We start from the raw sequence: 21,086 nt of genomic DNA, 5'->3' as shown, positions 1-21,086 counted from the left end.
GCAATTTTGCTTATTTATGTAGCCATTCAACCAGAAATGAGCCTCATCGCTGAACAAAATTTGTCAAAATTTGAACACATTTCGAACCGAACACTGATTTTGGTAATAAAATTCAATGATTTGCAAGCGTTGCTCGTTAGTAAGTCTATTCATGATGAAATGTCAAAGCATACTGAGCATCTTTCTCTTTGACACCATGTCTGAAATCCCACGTGATCTGTCAAATACTAATGCATGAAAATCCTAACCTCAAAAAAATCACCCTTTAGTAGTATGTGTAAAATGCATGTTGTCTCTGTATGTGTGTGTATGTGTGTGTGTGATTGTATGTGGTTAAGTATGCTTGTTGGATATCCTTAATGTGGGTCATTTTTATGAGTGTCCACTACTCAGTTGGTCGTCGTCATCGTTGTTTTTGTTGTTGCTCTTGTTTTTAAATGCTTGCTTTTCATGCACATTTTACATGAATGACCTCTTTAATGTCATCAGCTGCTTTTAACTTAAACGAACATACATTTTAATGGCTTTGCTATGGCATAAGAGGTTTGCGGTGCCTGCATGTATGTGTGTGTGTGTTCGTGTGCTTTTGAATGGATTGGTGTCAATGTATAATTGGTGACATTACTGTTGAAGAGTTTCGTTTTTTTGCAAGTTTTTTGTTGCTTTAGGTGTTTTTTTTTTTTTGCTTTAAGATAGAACTGAGTTCAGTTATGTGATGTTTAACTTACGTTTTTTGTTAACTTTTTCAATTGTTTATTGCCCTTCCACCAGGTGATGATGGCTTGTGGTTTTGAACCAGATGACTTGCATTCAATATCATAGGTGCGATCGGCTGAAACAAATCTATCCTTTGTCATGATGTGCACAGCAATTGGTTTCACTGCAGAGAGAAATAAATTAAACCAAAAAATTAATTAGTTTAGAGAAAGTTATATGAAAGGCATTTAAGAAAAATAAGAAAAAAAAACTAAAAAAAGGCGAAACTTAAATTGTAATATTTCTCATACATGTTCTACAAAATAGAAATAATTAAAAAAAATCTTTAATTTGTTTTGGATCAAATTTTCCTTCGAGTTTATGCTTTAGCTTCCTAAATCTAGTCTGAAAAATATTTTAAACACAACACAAATGATTAAAAATCCTTGATTAAACTGTGTGGCATCATTGCAAACCAAAACACAATATCTCCTTGTATTCCTTGTTATTCATTTTCATCTTTTCCCTCCCCCAAGCACAAATTCTGTCTCTGTGCTCATTCAATGTTGTGCAGTTCCTTCTACAGTAACAGATGAAATAATAAATCTATGTAAACATGAAATGTCTGAATGTTGACACTTAAACTTTAACATCAACACGCACAGCAAACAATGAAGAATAGATACGAAACAACAGCAATAACAATTACAACAACAACTATGACTATGTACAATAAATACCACTCTTATACTCTTTGGCATGGCTTAGAGTAACTTTGCAAAAATAAGTTTAAATGCCACGCGATTTCAAGAGAATTCCGTTGTCTGCAGCAAAAGCATTAAAAATGGGGTCATCGGGCGCAGAGGTCAATAGACAATAAATGAGAAGTGCAGACATGCATGCTGGTTAGTGTGTGTGCAATGGTAGTTAATTGGCCAGAGGAGATTAACAAAATGTTTATTTATTTTGTAAACATTTCGAGGAATTGATAACATTTCACTGGTTTCCGGGCATTTGGTAACATGCAACATGCCTGCAACCGCTGATATTTGCAAATCATAACACGAGGACGGCGATAATTTTCATAACGATAAACAAATTTGTGGCATTTTCAACTACGTTGACAAAATTGAACCACAATTAGAGTGTTTATGATTTGCCAGCAGCAATTTAAACAGGCAAATAGTTTAACTATCAAAGCAGGGACTATTGAAAATGTTCAATAGGTTAAGTCGACTAATGTGGTCTCATCACATAACACTTCTAATCGTATTATTGCTGAGTTCTAAATGACTAAACGTTTGGCATGACTAATGTAGCATACACCCATCCTATGGCAAAGGGTATAATTAAAGGTTAGAATACCTCAGCGAAGAACTATTGGCAATATGAAACCGATCGACAGGAATAAGTCCGAATACAAATTCAATCCTGGCTACAAGAGCTATTGGCAAGAGTTGTTGTTTGAGGTGCTTATAAGATAACAATTATAATAAAAGAACAACGACAACTTCATTAAGATCTTCCTAATGTAGGTCACGCTTGCAAATAGAACAATTAGAAACGTGATAAGTTTGGCTAAACTCTTGAAAACCCACCGCCTTGGATTCTGCAAGTTTACACACATGAAGATCTTTACACACATGAACTTACCTCAAGGGTCAATTCAAGCAAAAAACAAATAAAAAGGCGTCATTTTATCATCATCCGGTGAAAAATGCATAATTTATGCCCCATAGCAGATTTATCGAAGTATGGTCCGAATTAGAGCAAATTCGACAGGGATATTGAGAAGTTTAATAAGCACAAGTCACTGTTCAATTTTGTAGAACAAAATATTGGCCTTTTTGGTAGCCATATCCAAATAAAGACCGATCTGGACCATATACGACACGGATGTCGAAAAGCCTAACATAAGTCACTGTGTCAAATTTGAGCAAGGTGATAAGTGCCTTTAATGGGGCCAAGACTTTAAATCGTGAGATCGGTCTATATGGCAGCTATATCCAAATCTGAACCGATCTGGGCCAAATTGAAGAGGGATAAGGAACGACCAAACACAACTCACTGTCCCAAATTTCGGCAAAATCGGACAATAAATGCGACTTTTAGGACTCAAGACCTTAAATCGGGAGATCGGTCTATATGGCAGCTATATCCAAATCTGGACCTATCTGGGCCAAGTTGAAGAAGGAAGTCGACTGTCCTAATACAACTCACTGTTCCAAATTATGACAAAATCGGACCATAAATGAGCCTTTTATGGGTCCAAGACCTTAAATCGAGAAATCGGTCTATATGGCAGCTATATTCAAATCTGGCCAGATCTGAGCCAAATTGAAGAAGGAAGTCGACTGTCCTAATACAACTCACTATTCAAAATTTTGGTAAAATCGGACAACAAATCCGATTTTACCAAAATTTTGGACCCTTTTATGGGTCCAAAAGCTTAAATCGAGAAATCGGTCTATATGGCAGCTATATCCAAATCTGGACCGATCTTGATGAAGGGTGTCGAAGGGCCTATCACAACTCAGTGTCCCAAATTTCAGCAAATTCGTATAATAAATGTAGCTTTTATGGGCCTAAGACCCTAAATCGGCCGATCGGTCTGTATGGGGACTATACCAAGATATAGTCCGATATAGCCCATCTTCGAACTTAACATGCTTATGGACAAGAAAAGAATCTGTGCAAAGTTTCAGCTCAATATCTCTATTTTCAAAGACTGTAGCATGATTTCAAAAGACAGACGGACAGACGGACGGACATGGCTAGATGGTCCTCGATTTTTATGCTGATCAAGAATTTATGTACTTTATAGGGTCGAAAATGGATATTTCGATGTGTTGCAAACGCAATGACAAAACCAGTAAGGAAAGGCAAAAGTCAGGCGGTGCCGACTGTGTAATACCCTACACCACTCTCTATATAATACCCTAATGACTCTCGAAATCTAGTCAAACTTTAATTTGGATACCAATTGAAATAGTAATTTAGAACCTTGTAAGATTTTCTTACCTTAGGACAAAAGATTTGGATTTTCACATATTTAAAAGGCCATAACGGATGAGATATTATATGGGAGTTATATCGAAACCTGTGTCAATTTTAATGACACATACTGGGACGTCAAAAAGAGATTGTCGTACCAATATGTGTCATTAAGATGTGACCAAAATTGTGGTTTTTACTGCCATAAAAGTCCATATCGGATGAAATATACACATTGGAGCTATATCTAAATTAGGACTGATTTTAATAAAATTTTGCACACGTATTGGAAGCCAATTTAAACGTCTCATGTAAAGATCGGACCAAAATTCTGGCTTCTACAGCCTTAAAAAGCCAAATTGGATGAAAGATGTATTTTGGAGCTATATCTAAATCTGGTCCGATTTTTATGAAATTTTGCACACATATGTGGACCTCAAATGAAACACACCATGCCAAATTTTGTAAAGATCGGACTAAAACTGTGGCTTCTACAGCCATAAAAGTCCATGTCCGATGAAAGATATATATGGGAGCTATATCTAAATCTGGACCGATTTTTATGAAATTTTGCACACATATGTAGACCTCATATAAAATACCCAATGCCAAATTTTGTGAAGATCGGACTAAAATTGTGGCTTCTACGGCCTTAAAAAGCCATATCGGATGAAAGATATATATGGGAGCTATATCTAAATCTGAACCGATTTTTTTCAAAATCAATAGCATTTGTCCTTGGCCAAAAAAGTGACATATGCAAAATTTCGTGAACAAATACGACCTGCAGTTTGATTACAAGAATACATGGACTCACAGACGGACCGACGGACATGGCTAAATCGAATAAGAAAGTGATTCTGAGTTGATCGGTATACTTATCAATGGGTCTAGCTCTTCTCCTTCTTAGCGTTGCAAACAAATGCACAAATCTATAAAACCCTGTACAACAGTGGTGGTGTAGGATATAATGAATATACCCCCATCCTTCGGTGATGGGTATTATTAAACTTCTAGTGCCGTAGAGGGCTAATCGGGAGATCGGCTTATATGGGAGCTATATTAGTTTATAGACCGATTTAAACCTATTTGGCTATTTTGTTGGAAGTAGTAAAAAAACATTATTGGCCACATTTGACCCACATCGGATAACAATTGCGGTTTCTATGGGTTCAAAACGTATCTATCTATCCAAATCTGGTCACCGTAGCTCAGAGGAATCAACGCTTACCTATGACGCTGAACTCATGGGTTCGAATTCTGTCGAGAACATAAAAAAAAAAAAATTCTCCAGCATTGCCCTCTTTATACTGGAGACATGCAGATAAAAGTGTCCTTAAAAAACACAAAATAAAATCTGGCCGATTTTTTTTACACAAATTTACAAATACCCCTTCGGGCAAAGATGGTTTCAAAATCGGCATTTTTTAGTTAACTTGCGTTGGAGGCTACATATATTGTTGGGTGGAAACATTTTTTTAACAGTTTATTTTACTTAAACGCATCTACAGCATGTTCGCTTTACAAAAAGAAAGGGAGAAACATTAAAAGGTAAAATATTCCACACGATATCCGTTACATCTCAGCTCTATCTATTCCAAATTTCAAAGATATGTCCCTACCATTTCTCACACGGCATATTTTTTATTTTTTTTTTTCGATTTTCTCCCACTGTGCGATAGCAGAATGGCTAGAGGATAGGAGTGGGTCATACCATAGCGGTATAATCGAGGCAACGGTTGGAAGCCTGGATGGAATACCAGAGGTTTCTGATCAGATACTTGAGATTACACTTGAGGTTCAGTGTGAGGCATTTCCTATATCATTAGCCGGCTTTCGTGGCTAACACACACCCGCACTTAAGTGGGGATAACCATTTGGAATTTTGTAAGTAGCACGGAATTTCAGACTTTGATTTTTTTCCGAGGTTACTTTTCAGTATTTAGAGCGCACAACAAACCGATTATTTGCTTAGGTGTATGTCTACATTGGTATGGGGCGGATAAATATCCGCACCCTCTTCTCAACCTTACCTAACCTATCGTATCCTAAGAATAGTTAATGTGGCTTTAACTTTGGTTAGCTATTGCGCTGCTTTGTCATCGGCACAAGAAGAGCTTTATTAAGAAATGGTGACAGTCAATTGAAAAAGGCAATTTGCAACTGTTTGGTGCCCAGCTTATGTGCATATCACATCGTTCATTCTCCCAGGGTGCGAATCTTCTCAGAGGGGTGCGAATCTTTTCACCAACAAGGTAATAATCGGAATCAAGTTTCGCTCCTCAGATTGATCATTAATGCAGGATAATTGCCATCTATCTATCACGATCATCTTGTTTTGTCACTTCTTGATCGGGGAGAACCATGTGGCCTTGTGAATAAAATGAACAACTACCTACCATTTTTTTGCTACAGCGAAATCTCAACACATTATCGGGCGTTCCAATTTTTCCCGACCGTCAGATCAATCCTGGCGAGAGTGTAAAAAAATTTTTTCAGCCCTGGTTTTCCCCCTTAGTGCTGGAAAAATTTGAGAGGTACTATGCCATCTAAAAAGTTCTCTTCTGTCGCACTTCGGCACGCCGTTCAAACCCGGCTATAAAAAGGAGGCCCTTATCATTGAGCTTAAACTTGAATCGGACTGCACTCATTGATATGTGAGAAGTTTGCCCCTATTCCTTAGTGGAATGCTAATGGGCAAAATTGGCAGATCAATATTCTCCCTTTCTATTCTGACATTAAAGTCTTCTAGCAAGATTTTGGTATAAGGAGTGGGGCAGCATACATTTAACTCCAAGTTTATCTTTAACTTTTTATAATACAAAAGATATAATTAAAATTTTTTTTGAAATTATGCATTTAGACCTGGCAATTAACTTTTGACTGAATCCACCACAGACTTCGGTTCTTATATAACTCAAATTGCTTAACTGAAAAAAATCGTTACAAATCCAACCTCGTTGAAATGGAAGACCAAACGAATGAATGAAATGGCATCTGATAGATAACATGTAAATTGACTAAACCAGCATATTATGGGTGAGCACAATGGATGGTAATAAGAGCAGTGAAAACAACAAAAACACGAAGAAGAGGATTAAACGAGGACATAACAAGCATGGCTTGTTATAAAACACAACATCAACTTGTCCTCATTCATCTATTTAATACACTGTTCAAATGTGCGAAATGCATAGGGGAACTGCTGGTGTATACCCCGCGAAAATAAGACATCAAAAATGCAAACGAATGAAAAATGCAACCATAATTGACATTGACATTTTTAATCGATTTAGTCATGACCGTCCGTCCGTCAGTACGCCTTTCTGTCTGATTGTGGAAAGCACACTTACTTTCGAAGGAGGGCGCTTGAAATACTACCTATTAGTGTAGGTCGGTTGGGATTGCAAATGGGCCATATCGGTCCCATAGCTCCCATATAAACCGATCTCCAGATTTTATTTGTTGAACCTACAGAGGGCGCAATTTTTGTCCGATTTCAATGAATTATCCAAGTATGGTTTAAATCGCCATAATAAACCCAAAACCTGACATAGCTCCCATATAAATCGACTTCCCCATTTTACTTCTTGAGCCTAATTTAGAATATTTGATGTTTATATGATCTCTAACAAACGTGTCCAATATGGTCTGAATCAGTTTATAACCTGAAATAGCTCCCATATGAACCGATCTCAAGATTTTACTTCTTGAGCCTCTAGAGAACGCAATTCGCAATTATTTGGCTGAAATTTCGGTCTAAACCCTGACAAAGCTCACATGTAACCCGATATCCCGATTTTACTTCTTGAGCTTCAGGAGGGCGTGGCTTTTATCCAATTAGAAATTTGGCACAGTCACTGTATCTATGACTTTTAACATATGGTCTAAATCGGACCATAATCAGATATAGCTCCCATGCAAACCGATCTTCCCATTTTAATTCCTAAGTTCTTCTTCTCTTATCCGATTTGGTTGAAATTTTGCACAATGGGATCAACTTTTTTTTTAAATATCCAAGCCAAGTATGGCGCGAATCGGATTATAACCCGACATAAACTCCAATAGTATGGCAATTCTTATCCATTACCAATTGTTTGCCCATAAAGAGATACCGCGCAAAGAACTTTACAAATGCGATCCATGGTGGAAGTACCCTCTATAAGAGTCCTGCCCGGCCGAACTTAGAACTCTTTTGCAAATTTGTCCATGAATATTACGCTAAGGAACAGCGGCACGCTTTTAGTTGTTATTATTTAGAGAGCACAATAAGCCGATTGCTGGCTTAGGTGTACGTCCATAGTGGCATGGGGCGGATTAATATCCACACCCTCTTTTCCACCTAACCTGGTCTATTTGCACCATGAAATGAAAATTGTCTAAGTGTGTTGGGAACGCATTGTCACTATTATCTCGCATAAAAACGGAACAAAATTTTAAATTTAATTTCAATTCTTTTCTCGATGTGGGGAACTTTTTGACTGGACAAACTAAGCACTTAACTACCGAATCTTGTCGTTCTTGTATATAAAAATGAAATTGTCTTTATTTGTTCCGTATAGACTCAAAAAGGGCTGAACCGATTACCTTGAAATTCTCACAGATTGTGTACGCTGGTCTGGAAGAAAACATAGGCTATACAATTTTTTGATATCGGAAAGGGGAGGACCCTCCCCTTTAACCCTAAAGTACAGCCCAAAAATAAAAGTGTACCGATCGGGACAATATGGGACTCAAATGAAAGGAATTCAGGAGCAGAGAATGTATTTTATATCAAAAATTGGTTCCAAGTAACCAGGGGGCCGCCCCAACATCAAAACCCCATAAAAGAGCTTTATTGGACGATCATGGCAATATGGGTCTGAAATGGAAGGCATGCGGTAGTAGATTACGAATATGATCAGGAAGGAGGAATAGGCTTTATAATTTGTTGATATCGGAAGGGAGCGGACCCTCCCCCGTTACCCCAAAAAACACCACCAAAATTAAAAGTGGACCGATAAGGACAATAAGAGTATCAAATGAAAGGTATTGAAGAGTAGAATACGAATATGATACCCTGGAAGTCGGCCTAACCCCATAATTCCTCTAAGCAGACAAATTTAACGTTCCTAGCAATATGGGTCTCAAATGAAAGGTATTCGGGAGTAGATTATGAATCTGGGGAACAAAATCTGTTCGAAGTATAGGGGGTTACCTCATCCCCCAAAAACGCCCCAAATGGTCATATAAGCTAATCACGACTATATGGGGCTCATTTGTTCCGTATAGACCTAAATAATGCCGAATCGTTTTTCTCTAAGTTTTCACGGATTGTGTAGGTTGGTCTGGTAGGAAATATAAGCTTTGTAATTTTTTGATATCGAAAGGGGGGCGCACCCTTCCCCTTACCCAAAAACACCACCCAAAAAAAAAAATGAACAAAATGAGTATCAGATGAGAGGTATTGGAGAGTAGAATACGAGTATATTATTAACAAGTAAAAAGGCGCTAAGTTCGGCCAGGCCGAACTTTGGATACCCACCACCTCGGGTATATATGTAAACCACCTTTCATCAAAATTCGGTGAAACTTTCATACCTTATGCCCCATATCAGTTATATAAAAATATGTTCCGATTTGGACCAAATACTAATAAGTACAGTAGTTTTATGTAAAAATAAACCGTTATGAACCATATTCGACACGGATGTCGAAAGGCTATCATAAGTCACTGTCTCAAATCTCAGGACAATCGGACAATAAATGCGTCTTCTATGGCCCCAAAACCTAAAACCTAGATATCGGTCTATATGGCAGCTATATCCAAATCTGGACTGATCTGGGCCAAATTGGCGAAGGATGTCGATGGTCTTAACACAATTCATTGTCCCGAATTTCAGCAAAATCGGATAATAAATGTGGCTTTTGTAGGCGTAAGACCCTAAATCGGAGGATCGGTCTATATGACAGCTATATCCAAATCTGAACCGATCTGTGCGATATTACAGAAGTGTGTTAAGGGGCTTAATCTAACTCACTGTCTCAAATTTCGGCGACATCGGACAATAAATGAGCATTTTATGGGCACGAAACCTTAAATCAAGAAATCAGTCTATATGGCAGCTATATCCAAATCTGAACCGATCTGAGCAAAATTGAAAAAGGAAGTCGAAGAGCCTAACACAACTCACTGTCTCAAATTTCAGCGACATCGGACAATAAATGCGTCTTTTATGGCCCCAAAACCTAAAACCTAGATATCGGTCTATATGGCAGCTATATCCAAATCTGAACCGATCTGGGCCAAATTGGCGAAGGATGTCTATGGTCCTAACACAACTCACTGTCCCAAATTTCAGCAGAATCGGATAATAAATGTGGCTTTTATGGGCCTAAGACCCTAAATCGGCGGATCGGTCTATATGGGGGCTATATCAAGATATAGTCCGATATAGCCCATCTTCGAACTTAATGCTTATGGACAAAAAAAAATCTGTGCAAAGTTTTAGTTCAATATCTCCATTTTTAAAGACTGTAGCGTGATTTCAACAGACAGACGGACGGACATATCTATATCGTCTTAGATTTTTACGCTGATCAAGAATATATATACTTTATAGGGTCGGAAATGGATATTTCGATGTGTTGCAAACGGAATGCCAAAATGAATATACCCCCATCCTTCGGTGGTGGATATAAAAATGAATATACCCCATCCTTCGGTGGTGGGTATAAAAATGGAGTCTATGTATCCAGCGGGCCGCCCGAAATCAAAAACTCTCCCAAACAGACATATTGGACGTTCAAGTTTCATGTCCCATATGGGACTATTACGAAGTAGATTACGAATATGGCAAAAATTAAGTCCATGTAATGGGAGTTGTCCCCACACCCAAAAACCCACAAATGGGCATATTAGCCGATCATGGCTATATTGGACTCAAATGAAAGGTTTTTGGGAGTAATGAGTGAAGTTTTTTCCAAAGTGGCGGAGTGCCAGACCCAGCCCCAAAACGTACTCCAATGCGAACATATTTATAAGCCATGGCAATTTTTGGCTAAATTGAAAGGTATTTGGGAGTAAAGCATGAATTTGACATCCATATTTGGGAGAATGTCTGATGTACCATCCCACCTCCAAAAAGCACTTCACGTCAAATGGACATATAGACCAATCATGACAATATAGGGCAGAAATGAGACTTCACTTTTTAACCGACTGTGGTAATATGGGGCTCATATAGAAAGTATTTGAGAGTATAGCACGAAGTTTTTATTTACTTTAAGGGCCAAGTGTCTGTGTAGACACTTCACTCCCATAATACACCCTAAACCGGAAATATTTTCTGCCCACTACAATATAGGAGTCCAATGAAAGGAGTAGGGCAAAAATTAAGGCCCATAAACATTTCATTAAAGAACAGGGGCCAACTTCTCACATATCAATGAGTCCTGTCCGATTCAAGTTTAACCTCAATGATAAAAGACCTCCTTTCAGGATGAATTTTATGCATGGCATAATACCTCACAAATGTCGCCAACATAAGTAGGGGATAACCACCAATTTAATGTTTCCAATGTCGTCGCCAGGATTTGAATTCAGGCATTTGGCATCATTGGCGGACTTGATTACCTTTGCACTTCAATGAAACCAATTAAATACCCACATTCGGGACGAAATGTCCCCATTTTAAAACTCCACCACAACAGGTCTTATATATCATTCATTTCAATATAGGGCTCAAATAAAAAGTATAAGAGCGTTAAAAAAGGTGCTGCGGAGCGGGACCGGTTCGGCTAGTTTAATATAAAACAAGTAAAAGTGAGATAAGTTTAGATGGGCCGAATCTTGGGAACCCACCACCATGGATTCTGCTAAAAATTTAGTTGAAGGGCATAATTTTACTCTACATACCAAACTTCTGTCAAACCTGCACAAATTACAGATTCTAGGAACCGCAAATTTATAATCGAGAAAGCTATATGAGGTTATAGACTCATTTTGACCGTACTTGACACAGTTGTTGGAAGTCGTAACAGAACACCGAATGCAATATTTCAGCCAAATCGGAAAACATTTGCGGCTTATAAGGACTCAAGAAGTCAAATCGGCAGATCGGTTCATATGGGAGTTATACCAGGTTTTAGACCGTTTTGAATTGAACAAAGTAAAGTTGATGAAAGTCATAACAGAACACTGCATGCAAAATTTGAGCCAAATCGAACAAAAACTGCGACCTGTAAGGACTCAAGAAGTCAAATTGTGAGATCAGTTTATGTGGGAGCTATATCCGGTTATAGACCGATTTCCACCGTACTTGGCACAGTTAGTGAAAGTCATAACAAAACACTTTGTGCAAAATTTTAGCTAAGTCGGATGATAATTGCGGCACGTAAGGGCTCAAGAAGTCAAATCGTGAGATCGGTTTATATGGGAGCTATATTATGTTATAGACCGATTTGGACTGTACTTGGCACAGTTGTTTTTTAGCTACATCGGACAAAAATTGCTGCTTCCAGGGGCTCAAAAAGTCAAATCTGAAGTTCAGTTTATATGGGATCTGTATCAGGTTAAAACCTGATTTGCGCCTTACTTGGCACAGTAGTTGGAAGTCATAACAGAACATCATCGGCAAATATTTAGCCAAATCGGACAAAAATTGCGGCTTCCAGGGGCTCAAGAAGTCAAATCGGGAAATCGGTATGGGAGCTTTATCTAAATCTGGACCGATATGACCCATTTGTAATCCCTGACGACCCACATCAATAGTAAGTATCTGTGTAAAATTTCAAGCGGCTCGCATAACGCTTTCGACCATAGCGTGATTTCGATAGACAGAGTGACAGACAGACGGACATGGCTAGATCGACTCAGAATGGGGTCTTAGATCAGTATTTCGAGGTACTACAAACGAAATGACTATATTAGTGTACACCCATACTATGGTGGTGGATATAAAAACAAGTAAAGAGGCATTAAGTTCGGCCGGGCCGAACTTTGGATACCCACCACCTCGGGTATATATGTAAACCCCCTTTCGTCATAATCCGGTGAAAATTGGATAACTTATGCATCCCAATTCGGCACGGACATTGAGTGGTCTAATAAATGTAACTCACTGTTGAATTTTGTATTTCAAATTTCAACCAAATCGTGATATAAATAAAGCTTTTATGAGCTTCAGACCCTTAACCGGCATATCGGTCTATATGACAGCTATATCTAAATATAGTCTAATCTGAACCATATTTGAGTCGGATGTTGGGAAACATTAAACTACCTACTGTTTTAAATCAAATCGGTTAGAAAATAAAACTTTTAGGGGCTTCAGACCTTTTATCGGGAAATCGGTCAGTATGGCAGCTATGTCTAAACCATATTTGGGACAGATGTAGGGAAACCTAAAACTACTCACTGTTTTAAATTTCATTGAAATCGGGTAATAAATAAAGCTCTTATGAGCTTTAGACCCTTTATCGGCAAATCGGTCTATATGGAAGCTATATCTAAATATAGTCCAATCTGAACTACATTTGGGTCGGATGTTGGAAAGCCTGAAACTACTCACTGTTTCAAATTTCAGCGAAATTGGTTAAAAATAAAGATTCTATGGGCTTCAGCCCCTTTATCGGTAGATCGGCCTATATGGCAGCTATAACTAAATATAGTCCGATTTGATCCATATTCAGGTCAAATGTCGGGAGGCATAAAATAACCCACTTCAGCGAAATCGGGTAATAAATTGAGATTTTATGGTCTTCAGACCCTTTACTGGCAAATTGGTCTATATGACAGCTATATGTAAATATAGTCCTCTTACATTTCTCTCAGTGTAAAACTATATTTGGGTCCTATGTTGGGAGGCGTAAAACTACTCACAGTTTCAAATTTCAGCGAAATCGGTTAAAAAATAAAGCTTCTATGGGTTTCAGACCCTTAACCGTCATATCGGTCTATATGACAGCTATATCTTAATACAGTCCGATCTGAACCATATTTGAGTCGGATGTTGGGAAGCGTAAAGCTTTTATGGGCTTTAGACCCATTATCGGGAGATCGGTCTATACGGCATCTAAATCCAATTATAGTCCGATATCAACCATATTTAGATCAGATGTCGGTAGGCTTAAAATAATTTACTGTTTCAAATTTCAGCGAAATCGGGTAATAAATGGACCTTTTATGGGCTTCCGACCCTTTATTGGCAAATCGGTCTATATGACAGCTGTATCTATATATAGTCCGCATACATTTCTCTCAGTGTAAAACTATATTTGGGTCCTATGTTGGGAGGCGTAAAACTACTCACAGTTTCGAATTTCAGCGAAATCGGGTAATAAATAAAGCTTCTATGGGCTTCAGACCCTTTATCGGCAGATTGGTCTAAATAAAGTCCGATTTGAACCATATTTAGGTCAGATTTCGGGAAGCCTTAAGTTAGTCATTGTTTTAAATTTCAGTGAAATCGGATAAAAAATAAAGGATTTATGAGCATTAGACCCTTTATCGGCAGATCGGTCTATATAGCAGCTATATCCAAATTTGGTCCGATTTGGCCCGATCAAAAACTTAACCAGTGTCAAAAAGACGTATCTGTGCCATATTTCAGTTCAATTTCTCATTATTTGAAGGCTGCAGAGTGATTACAAAAGACGGGCAAACACACGGACATCCTTAAATCGTCTTAGAATTTTACAACGATCCGAAATATATAGGGTGATTTTTTTGAGGTTAGGATTTTCATGCATTAGTATTTGACAGATCACGTGGGATTTCAGACATGGTGTCAAAGAGAAAGATGCTCAGTATGCTTTGACATTTTATCATGAATAGACTTACTAACGAGCAACGCTTGCAAATCATTGAATTTTATTACCAAAATCAGTGTTCGGTTCGAAATGTGTTCAAATTTTGACAAATTTTGTTCAGCGATGAGGCTCATTTCTGGTTGAATGGCTACGTAAATAAGCAAAATTGCCGCATTTGGAGTGAAGAGCAACCAGAAGCCGTTCAAGAACTGCCCATGCATCCCGAAAAATGCACTGTTTGGTGTGGTTTGTACGCTGGTGGAATCATTGGACCGTATTTTTTCAAAGATGCTGTTGGACGCAATGTTACGGTGAATGAACACATTTCGAACCGAACACTGATTTTGGTAATAAAGTAAGTAAGTCTATTCATGATGAAATGTCAAAACATACTGAGCATCTTTCTCTTTGACACCATGTCTGAAATCCCACGTGATCTGTCAAATACTAATGCATGAAAATCCTAACCTCAAAAAAATCACCCTTTATATACTTTGTAGGGTCGAACATTGATATTTCGATGTGTTGCAAACGGAATGACTAAATGACTACACCCCCTATCTTGAGGTGGTGGGTATAAATAGTGATATTTTGATTTGCGAAATTACTTCTATTGGCATTTTATTTGTGAATATTTTCCAAACTCTTATATTTGATGAACAAGCTCCGAGCAAGGATATTTACTAAGTCTAGACTTTCCATAAGAAATTGTTGCTTACAATTTTAAAATTCCCACATTTCTCTCAGTGTAAAATCACTATATTTCATACTTTTGCCCTGATAAACCTTTCCCTTCTCTATTCTCCCACTCCTGTGCTTTGGGCCCACTTATATTGTTCACACATAAAACATAAATACCACAAAATCGATACTTACAGTTGACATCCAGAATGACCACTTTGTTGTTTGGCGGAGTTAAATTCGTATTGCTAGCCACACAAACTAATCTCGCATTCAAATGTTGTCGTCCGACATTTGGATATGACAAGTGGTTAACAGTCTTACCGTCCGGACGATGCTCGAACGATTCATCAATCACCGTATTATCCAAATACCATGTTACATTGGGCAAGGGACGTCCTGTGGAAGATACAAAAAAACAAAAACAAGAAAATCAAACATCATATAACGATACAATATTTTTGATGCCTTTTTTTCTCAAAACAGCAAAAAGGACAAGACACAAAAAAACTCTTTAGACAATGATAAAAAATTGAGCATGAACAAGTAGCAAAAATGCTTAGACGGAAAAAAAAGTGTAGAAAAAACTAAAAATGAAAGAAACAGTTCTATCTCGTATACAATTCGTTGTACTTTTGACTGTCTACTCTGTCTAAATTAAAATAACAATGGAGTAGGGTTGCCAGATGTATATGTTAGAATTTTTTAAAGTTTGGAAGAAAAAAGTGCCTTTTGCTGTACTACATTTAAACACCTGATTCCTACTTCAGATTCTAGTTTTAAAGTTTAACTCAAAATGCTGGAATTTCCTCAAATCTGGCAGCTTTGTTTAGGACAAGTTAACCATACAAGAAACAAGAAACAGTGAGAGAAGAAGGCAACAAAATTGCAATAAACAAAAGAAATCCTTTATTCTATTGCTATCATTTTTTCCTCAATTGAGATGGGCCGCAGTGAAGATGGTTGGGGTGGTACAAAAATCTCATAGAAGTATGTCATGGTCTAAAGCAAATAACGAAAGATTGTCCATTTCAAATGGTTGAAATGGACATCATTTACCATAGTTGTTCTATCATTTTCTATGTTACAACAACAATACCCACATACACACACACACATTACAAGGAAACCTGCATTCGAAGAAGCTGAACAAAAAAACAACAACATTTCGAGCTGTAGTACAATGTACAACAGGACAACTGACAACTGTTTGTTTCCAGTTCATCTAGGTTTGTTAACTGCAACCAGTTCATTTATTCGTTAGTTCCTATATTCGTTCATTCGATCATGCCTGATGTCGAAAAACATACGTATGGAGGTATATGAACTCTCATTGTTAGTTATTTGCCAAATGAAGTTACCGACAATTGTAGTTGTCCAGCACTGACGTTGAAACTAATTGTGCAATGCATCACTGCAGTAGGAATGTAAGAATTTGAGGAGTAGTTACATTTTGGTTGAAAATGGTTGTTCTATTAATGTATAAGAGGAAAAGGATATATGGTATATCACGGAATCAGATTTAATGCGCAAGTTGACTTTAAATATAGACTCATACACAATACGCTTGGAAAGTATTTTGTATGCGATGGGAATGAGACACATCCCACAGTAGTTAGCACGGCTAGATCTTGAAAACGAACTGATACATAAGCCTAAACCACGTGTGGCGTTCGATCTCAATGAGTTCTGGTAGTGACTCATCGGCTTCTGCTGCCGTGTTGTTCTTCAGCCGGGTTACTGCTATGCTAAAATCATTCTGAGCAGGCGGTATACATTCTATGCCGTCATCAAAATTTGGTTCTGCGTTATTCTCATTTAATTTATTAGCAAGTTGCGCAATCTAAAGCTAGATAAGCCTATACAATGAGATTACAATATAACCATTCTTCAGTATCTTAAGCACACTATCAATAACTGCCCCCAGATTTCTATTCTTTGTCTCTGCAGTAGGATTTGCCTGTAGCAAAGCCATCGGCCTGATGTTTAATCCTTTGGTAGAATCTCCCGACATTTTTCTCTTGATTCCTTATCATTTCGACTCCCTCACATCTTTCTTTTTCTTTCTTCTTCATGCGGATGAAGAGTATCTTTTTTCCCGATACTCTTTTTCTGTGTCTTTACCTATGGACAAAAAAAAAATGGAATCTGTGCAAAGTTTCAGTTTAATATCTTTATTTTTAAAAACTGTAGCGTGATTTCAACAGACAGACAGACGGACATGGCCAGATCGCCTTAGATTTTTACAACGATCAAGAATATATATATACTTTATAGGGTCGGAAATGGATATTTCGATTTGTTGCAAACGGAATGACAAAATGAAATGCCCCCATTCTTCGATGGAGGGTACACATATGAAAGTGTTGCGCTTTGTTTCACAGATGGTAGAGTTTAGCCCATCCGGCGAAAATGAGTACTTAATTTTGTAATATCCGCGAGGGGGGTCGACCCCCCCATTAACCACTATTTTCAAAAACGCCAGATCCTGGAGATGTGTTCTTTGATTTAAGTGCATCTTGTATGCCACCTTATGATAACCCAAACACACACAAAATTGGTATAAAACTTTGGGGTCATATAACAGTGGGAGACGGGCTCCGCAAAACCCACCTAAACGGATATGCTTACTGATTGGGACAATATGGGTATCAAATTAAAGGTAAAAGTAGAGTACGAACTTGATATAACAATTCAACCATACGTGTTGTGGGGCCCGACCCACCCCCAAAAACCATCCAAAATTTGCATGTTTTCCGATAGAGGCGAAATAATTATCAAATGAAATGTTGTTGGAAGTATAATACAAAATTATATAAAAATTTGGGGTCAAGTAACGCGGGGGCCGCCACACCCCACCCACCCCAAACGGACAGGTAGGCCGTTCGGAACAATATGGAATTTTAACGTGTTGTGGGGCCCGACCCACCCCCAAAAACGATCCAAAATTGGCATGTTTTCCGAAAGAGGAGAAATAGGTATCAAATGAAATGTAGTTGGAAGTAGAATACAATATTATATAAAAATTTGGGGTCAAGAAACGCGGGGGCCGCCCAACCCCACCCACCCCAAACGGACATTTAGGCCGTTCGGAACAATATGGGATTTAAACGAAAGGTACTTAAGAGAAGAATACAAAACTTATGACAAATTTGGAATCTATTTCCAGGCGGGTCGTCCTTCCCCAAAATTATCTTTCTCAAATGGGAGAAAATTCCCACTTGTTATGGGGAAAATATTTTGGAAGCTGTTTTGGAGCCCTTAGCACGTAAATATTTCGGTCGGTAGACCATAGACGTACTCGTTTTTTGACCGGCTCATAGCTATAGTCTAGGCAAAAAATGGATGTATAAAGAAATTGTGAATAAACTGTTCAATTTAGATTATTCCAGACATTTTTTGGCATTTGACTCAATAAAAAATATTTTCAGACAAATACTGTGAACCCTTGTATAAATTATCTCTTATATATCGTAGTGCCCATGCAGGAGGTTATATAAGATTCGGCCCAGCCGAATTCTGCACGATTTTGCTAGTTTAATATAGGTTAGGTTGGAAGAGGAGGACGCCTAAAAATTTTACTAAGCATCCGCGTAGGCCATCTTGTAACCCATTGTGATTTATTATGAACTATTCTTCATCTCTCAGCAGTTAGACCTGCTTGGAAGCTCCCATATAAACCGATCTCCCGATTGCATTTCTAAAGCCTCTAGAGGGCGCAATTCTTATCCCATCTGGCTGTATTTTGTACATCGGCTTCTCCCATGTCAAATATGAATCGGTCTATGGCTTGTTACATCTCCCATATAAACCGATCTCCCGATTTTACTTTTTGAGTCCCTAGGGCGCAATTCGCAATTAGCTGAAATTTTACACAATGACTTCCACTATGGTCCCAAATAATCAATTCAATTATTGTCCGAATCGGACCATAACTTGATATAGCTCCAAGAGCATAGCAATTCTGATCCATTATTATTTGTTTGCCCAAAAAGAGATAACGAGTAGAGAACTCGACAACTGCGATCCATGGTGGAGGGTATATAAGAATCTTTTCGGCCGAACTCACCACGATTTTACTAGTTTAATATAGTATAGGTTGGAAGAGGATGACGCTAAGATTTTTATCTTAGCATCCGCGTAAGCCATCTTGTAACCCGTTGTGATTCCTCATGAACTATCCCTCTTCTCTCAGTAGTTCGACCTGCCTGGAAGACAGGCTTCAACACACTTTCTCGAACTATTTTGCCGCCTTGAGGAAGGTGGCAAATGCCTGTGAGTTCATCTAGTGCCTGAATGGAAAAAATACCAAGTATCCTATTTCTACTTTGTGGAAGTGCAGGGTATTGACATAGAAAATGAAAACTATCCTCTATAGCGTCTATATCATAGATTCTAATGTCTATGCGAGACAAATGTTTACTAAGCATATTGAGTCCAGTTATGATCCAAATGACCGCACTTGCATGCATCTTCTCGATAGATAATAGAGTGTCTATGTTCAGCTTCGAACGTTCGTCCCACATCAGCTTTGTTTGCTTACAACCTACGCTTGCATTCCAGCGATTCAATCAAGTTTCTTTGTCGCGCTCTTTGAGACCATAAAATATTTGCGAGAGGGGAGGATACACATCCATAACCAACACAAGGGGGAGATTCACTCCAGACTTAGTGAGTACATCGGCTTCTCATTTCGCTCTATGTCCTTGTGTCCCGGCACCCAGCATAGGGTCAATGCATGGCAATGCTAAAGACACATCAGTAACTCCCGACAGCATCCCAGGACCATGGATCTCACACAGATATTATTTACAACACAAGTTCCGTTGCTACCGCCATCGCATACACCTCTGCTTGAATGATGCTGCAATCATCCCTCATGCGCAAAAGGATGACGCCAAGATTTTTATCTAAGCATCCGCGTAGGCCATCTTGTGACCTATTGTGATTCCTCATGAACTATTCCTCTTCTCTCAGCAGTTATACCTGCCTGAAAGACAGGTTTCAACGCACTTTCTCGTACCACTTTGCCGCTTCGATAAAGGCCTAGTATTTAACTGGGTTAACGCCTCTGAGTTCATCTAGTGCCTGAATAAAAAAGATCCAAGTATCCTATTTCTACTTTGGGATAATACAGGGCATTGCCCTGGGAAATGAAAACTACCCACGATTGGGTCTATATCATAATTTCTAACGTCTATGCCAGACAAATGTTTACTAAGCTTATTGTGTCCAGTTATGATCCCAATGACAGCACTTAAATGAATATTCTCCATTGACAATAGAGCGTCTATATTCTGCTTCGAACGTACGTCCCACATCAGCTTTGTTTGCTTACAACCTACGTTTGCATTCCGCCGATTCAACCAAGTTTCTTTGTCGAGCTCTTTAAGATCATAAAATATTTGCGAGAGAGGAGGATACACATCCATAACCAATACAAGGGGGAGATTCACTTTAAACTTAGCGAGTACATCGGCTTCTCATTTCCCTCTATGTCGTTGTGCTCCGGCATCCAGCACAGGGTCAATGCATGGCATTCCTGTAGACGCATCAGTAACTCCCGACAGCAACCCAGGACCTCGGATTGTTGCTTGACTGTCGCTGAAGATATGAATTACTGATCGCTCGATATTCATGGACAACACAAGTTCCGCTGCTACAGCCATCGCATTCACTTCTACTTGAAAGATGTTGCAATCATCCCTCATGCGCAAGGAGACACACACCCCACACACTTCCATTCCATTTTCCATCTTCGATCCATTTGTAAATATGTTAATGCCTGAAAACCTTACCCGCCCTAACTGCCACTCCGGCAGGGTAGGTAACTTTATCCGCAGTCCTTTGTCCACCACGTTCATTCCCATCTAGAAGTCTGTCTGAGAGACCGCCAAGATATTATTAGTTTAATATAGAAACCA

At 38.5% G+C, this 21,086-nt stretch overlaps 1 protein-coding gene across 1 annotated transcript in view; it reads right to left on the bottom strand.

Annotated features, from left to right (window-relative positions):
- Positions 1–21,086, bottom strand: part of LOC106090424 (protein turtle homolog A) — a 436,959-nt gene that overhangs the window by 167,916 nt on the left and 247,957 nt on the right. The window contains exons 5-6 of the mRNA XM_059362200.1: positions 15,358–15,561; positions 729–880 (exon numbers count right to left, since the gene is read on the bottom strand). Coding sequence (XP_059218183.1) covers positions 729–880; positions 15,358–15,561 — 356 coding nt within the window. The remainder of the gene's footprint in view (positions 1–728; positions 881–15,357; positions 15,562–21,086) is intronic.

This window comes from Stomoxys calcitrans, chromosome 2, assembly GCF_963082655.1.
Source record: "Stomoxys calcitrans chromosome 2, idStoCalc2.1, whole genome shotgun sequence".
NCBI lineage: Eukaryota > Metazoa > Arthropoda > Insecta > Diptera > Muscidae > Stomoxys > Stomoxys calcitrans.
Note: the sequence above shows the minus strand (reverse complement) of the source record. Positions and strands in the feature narration are given on the sequence as shown.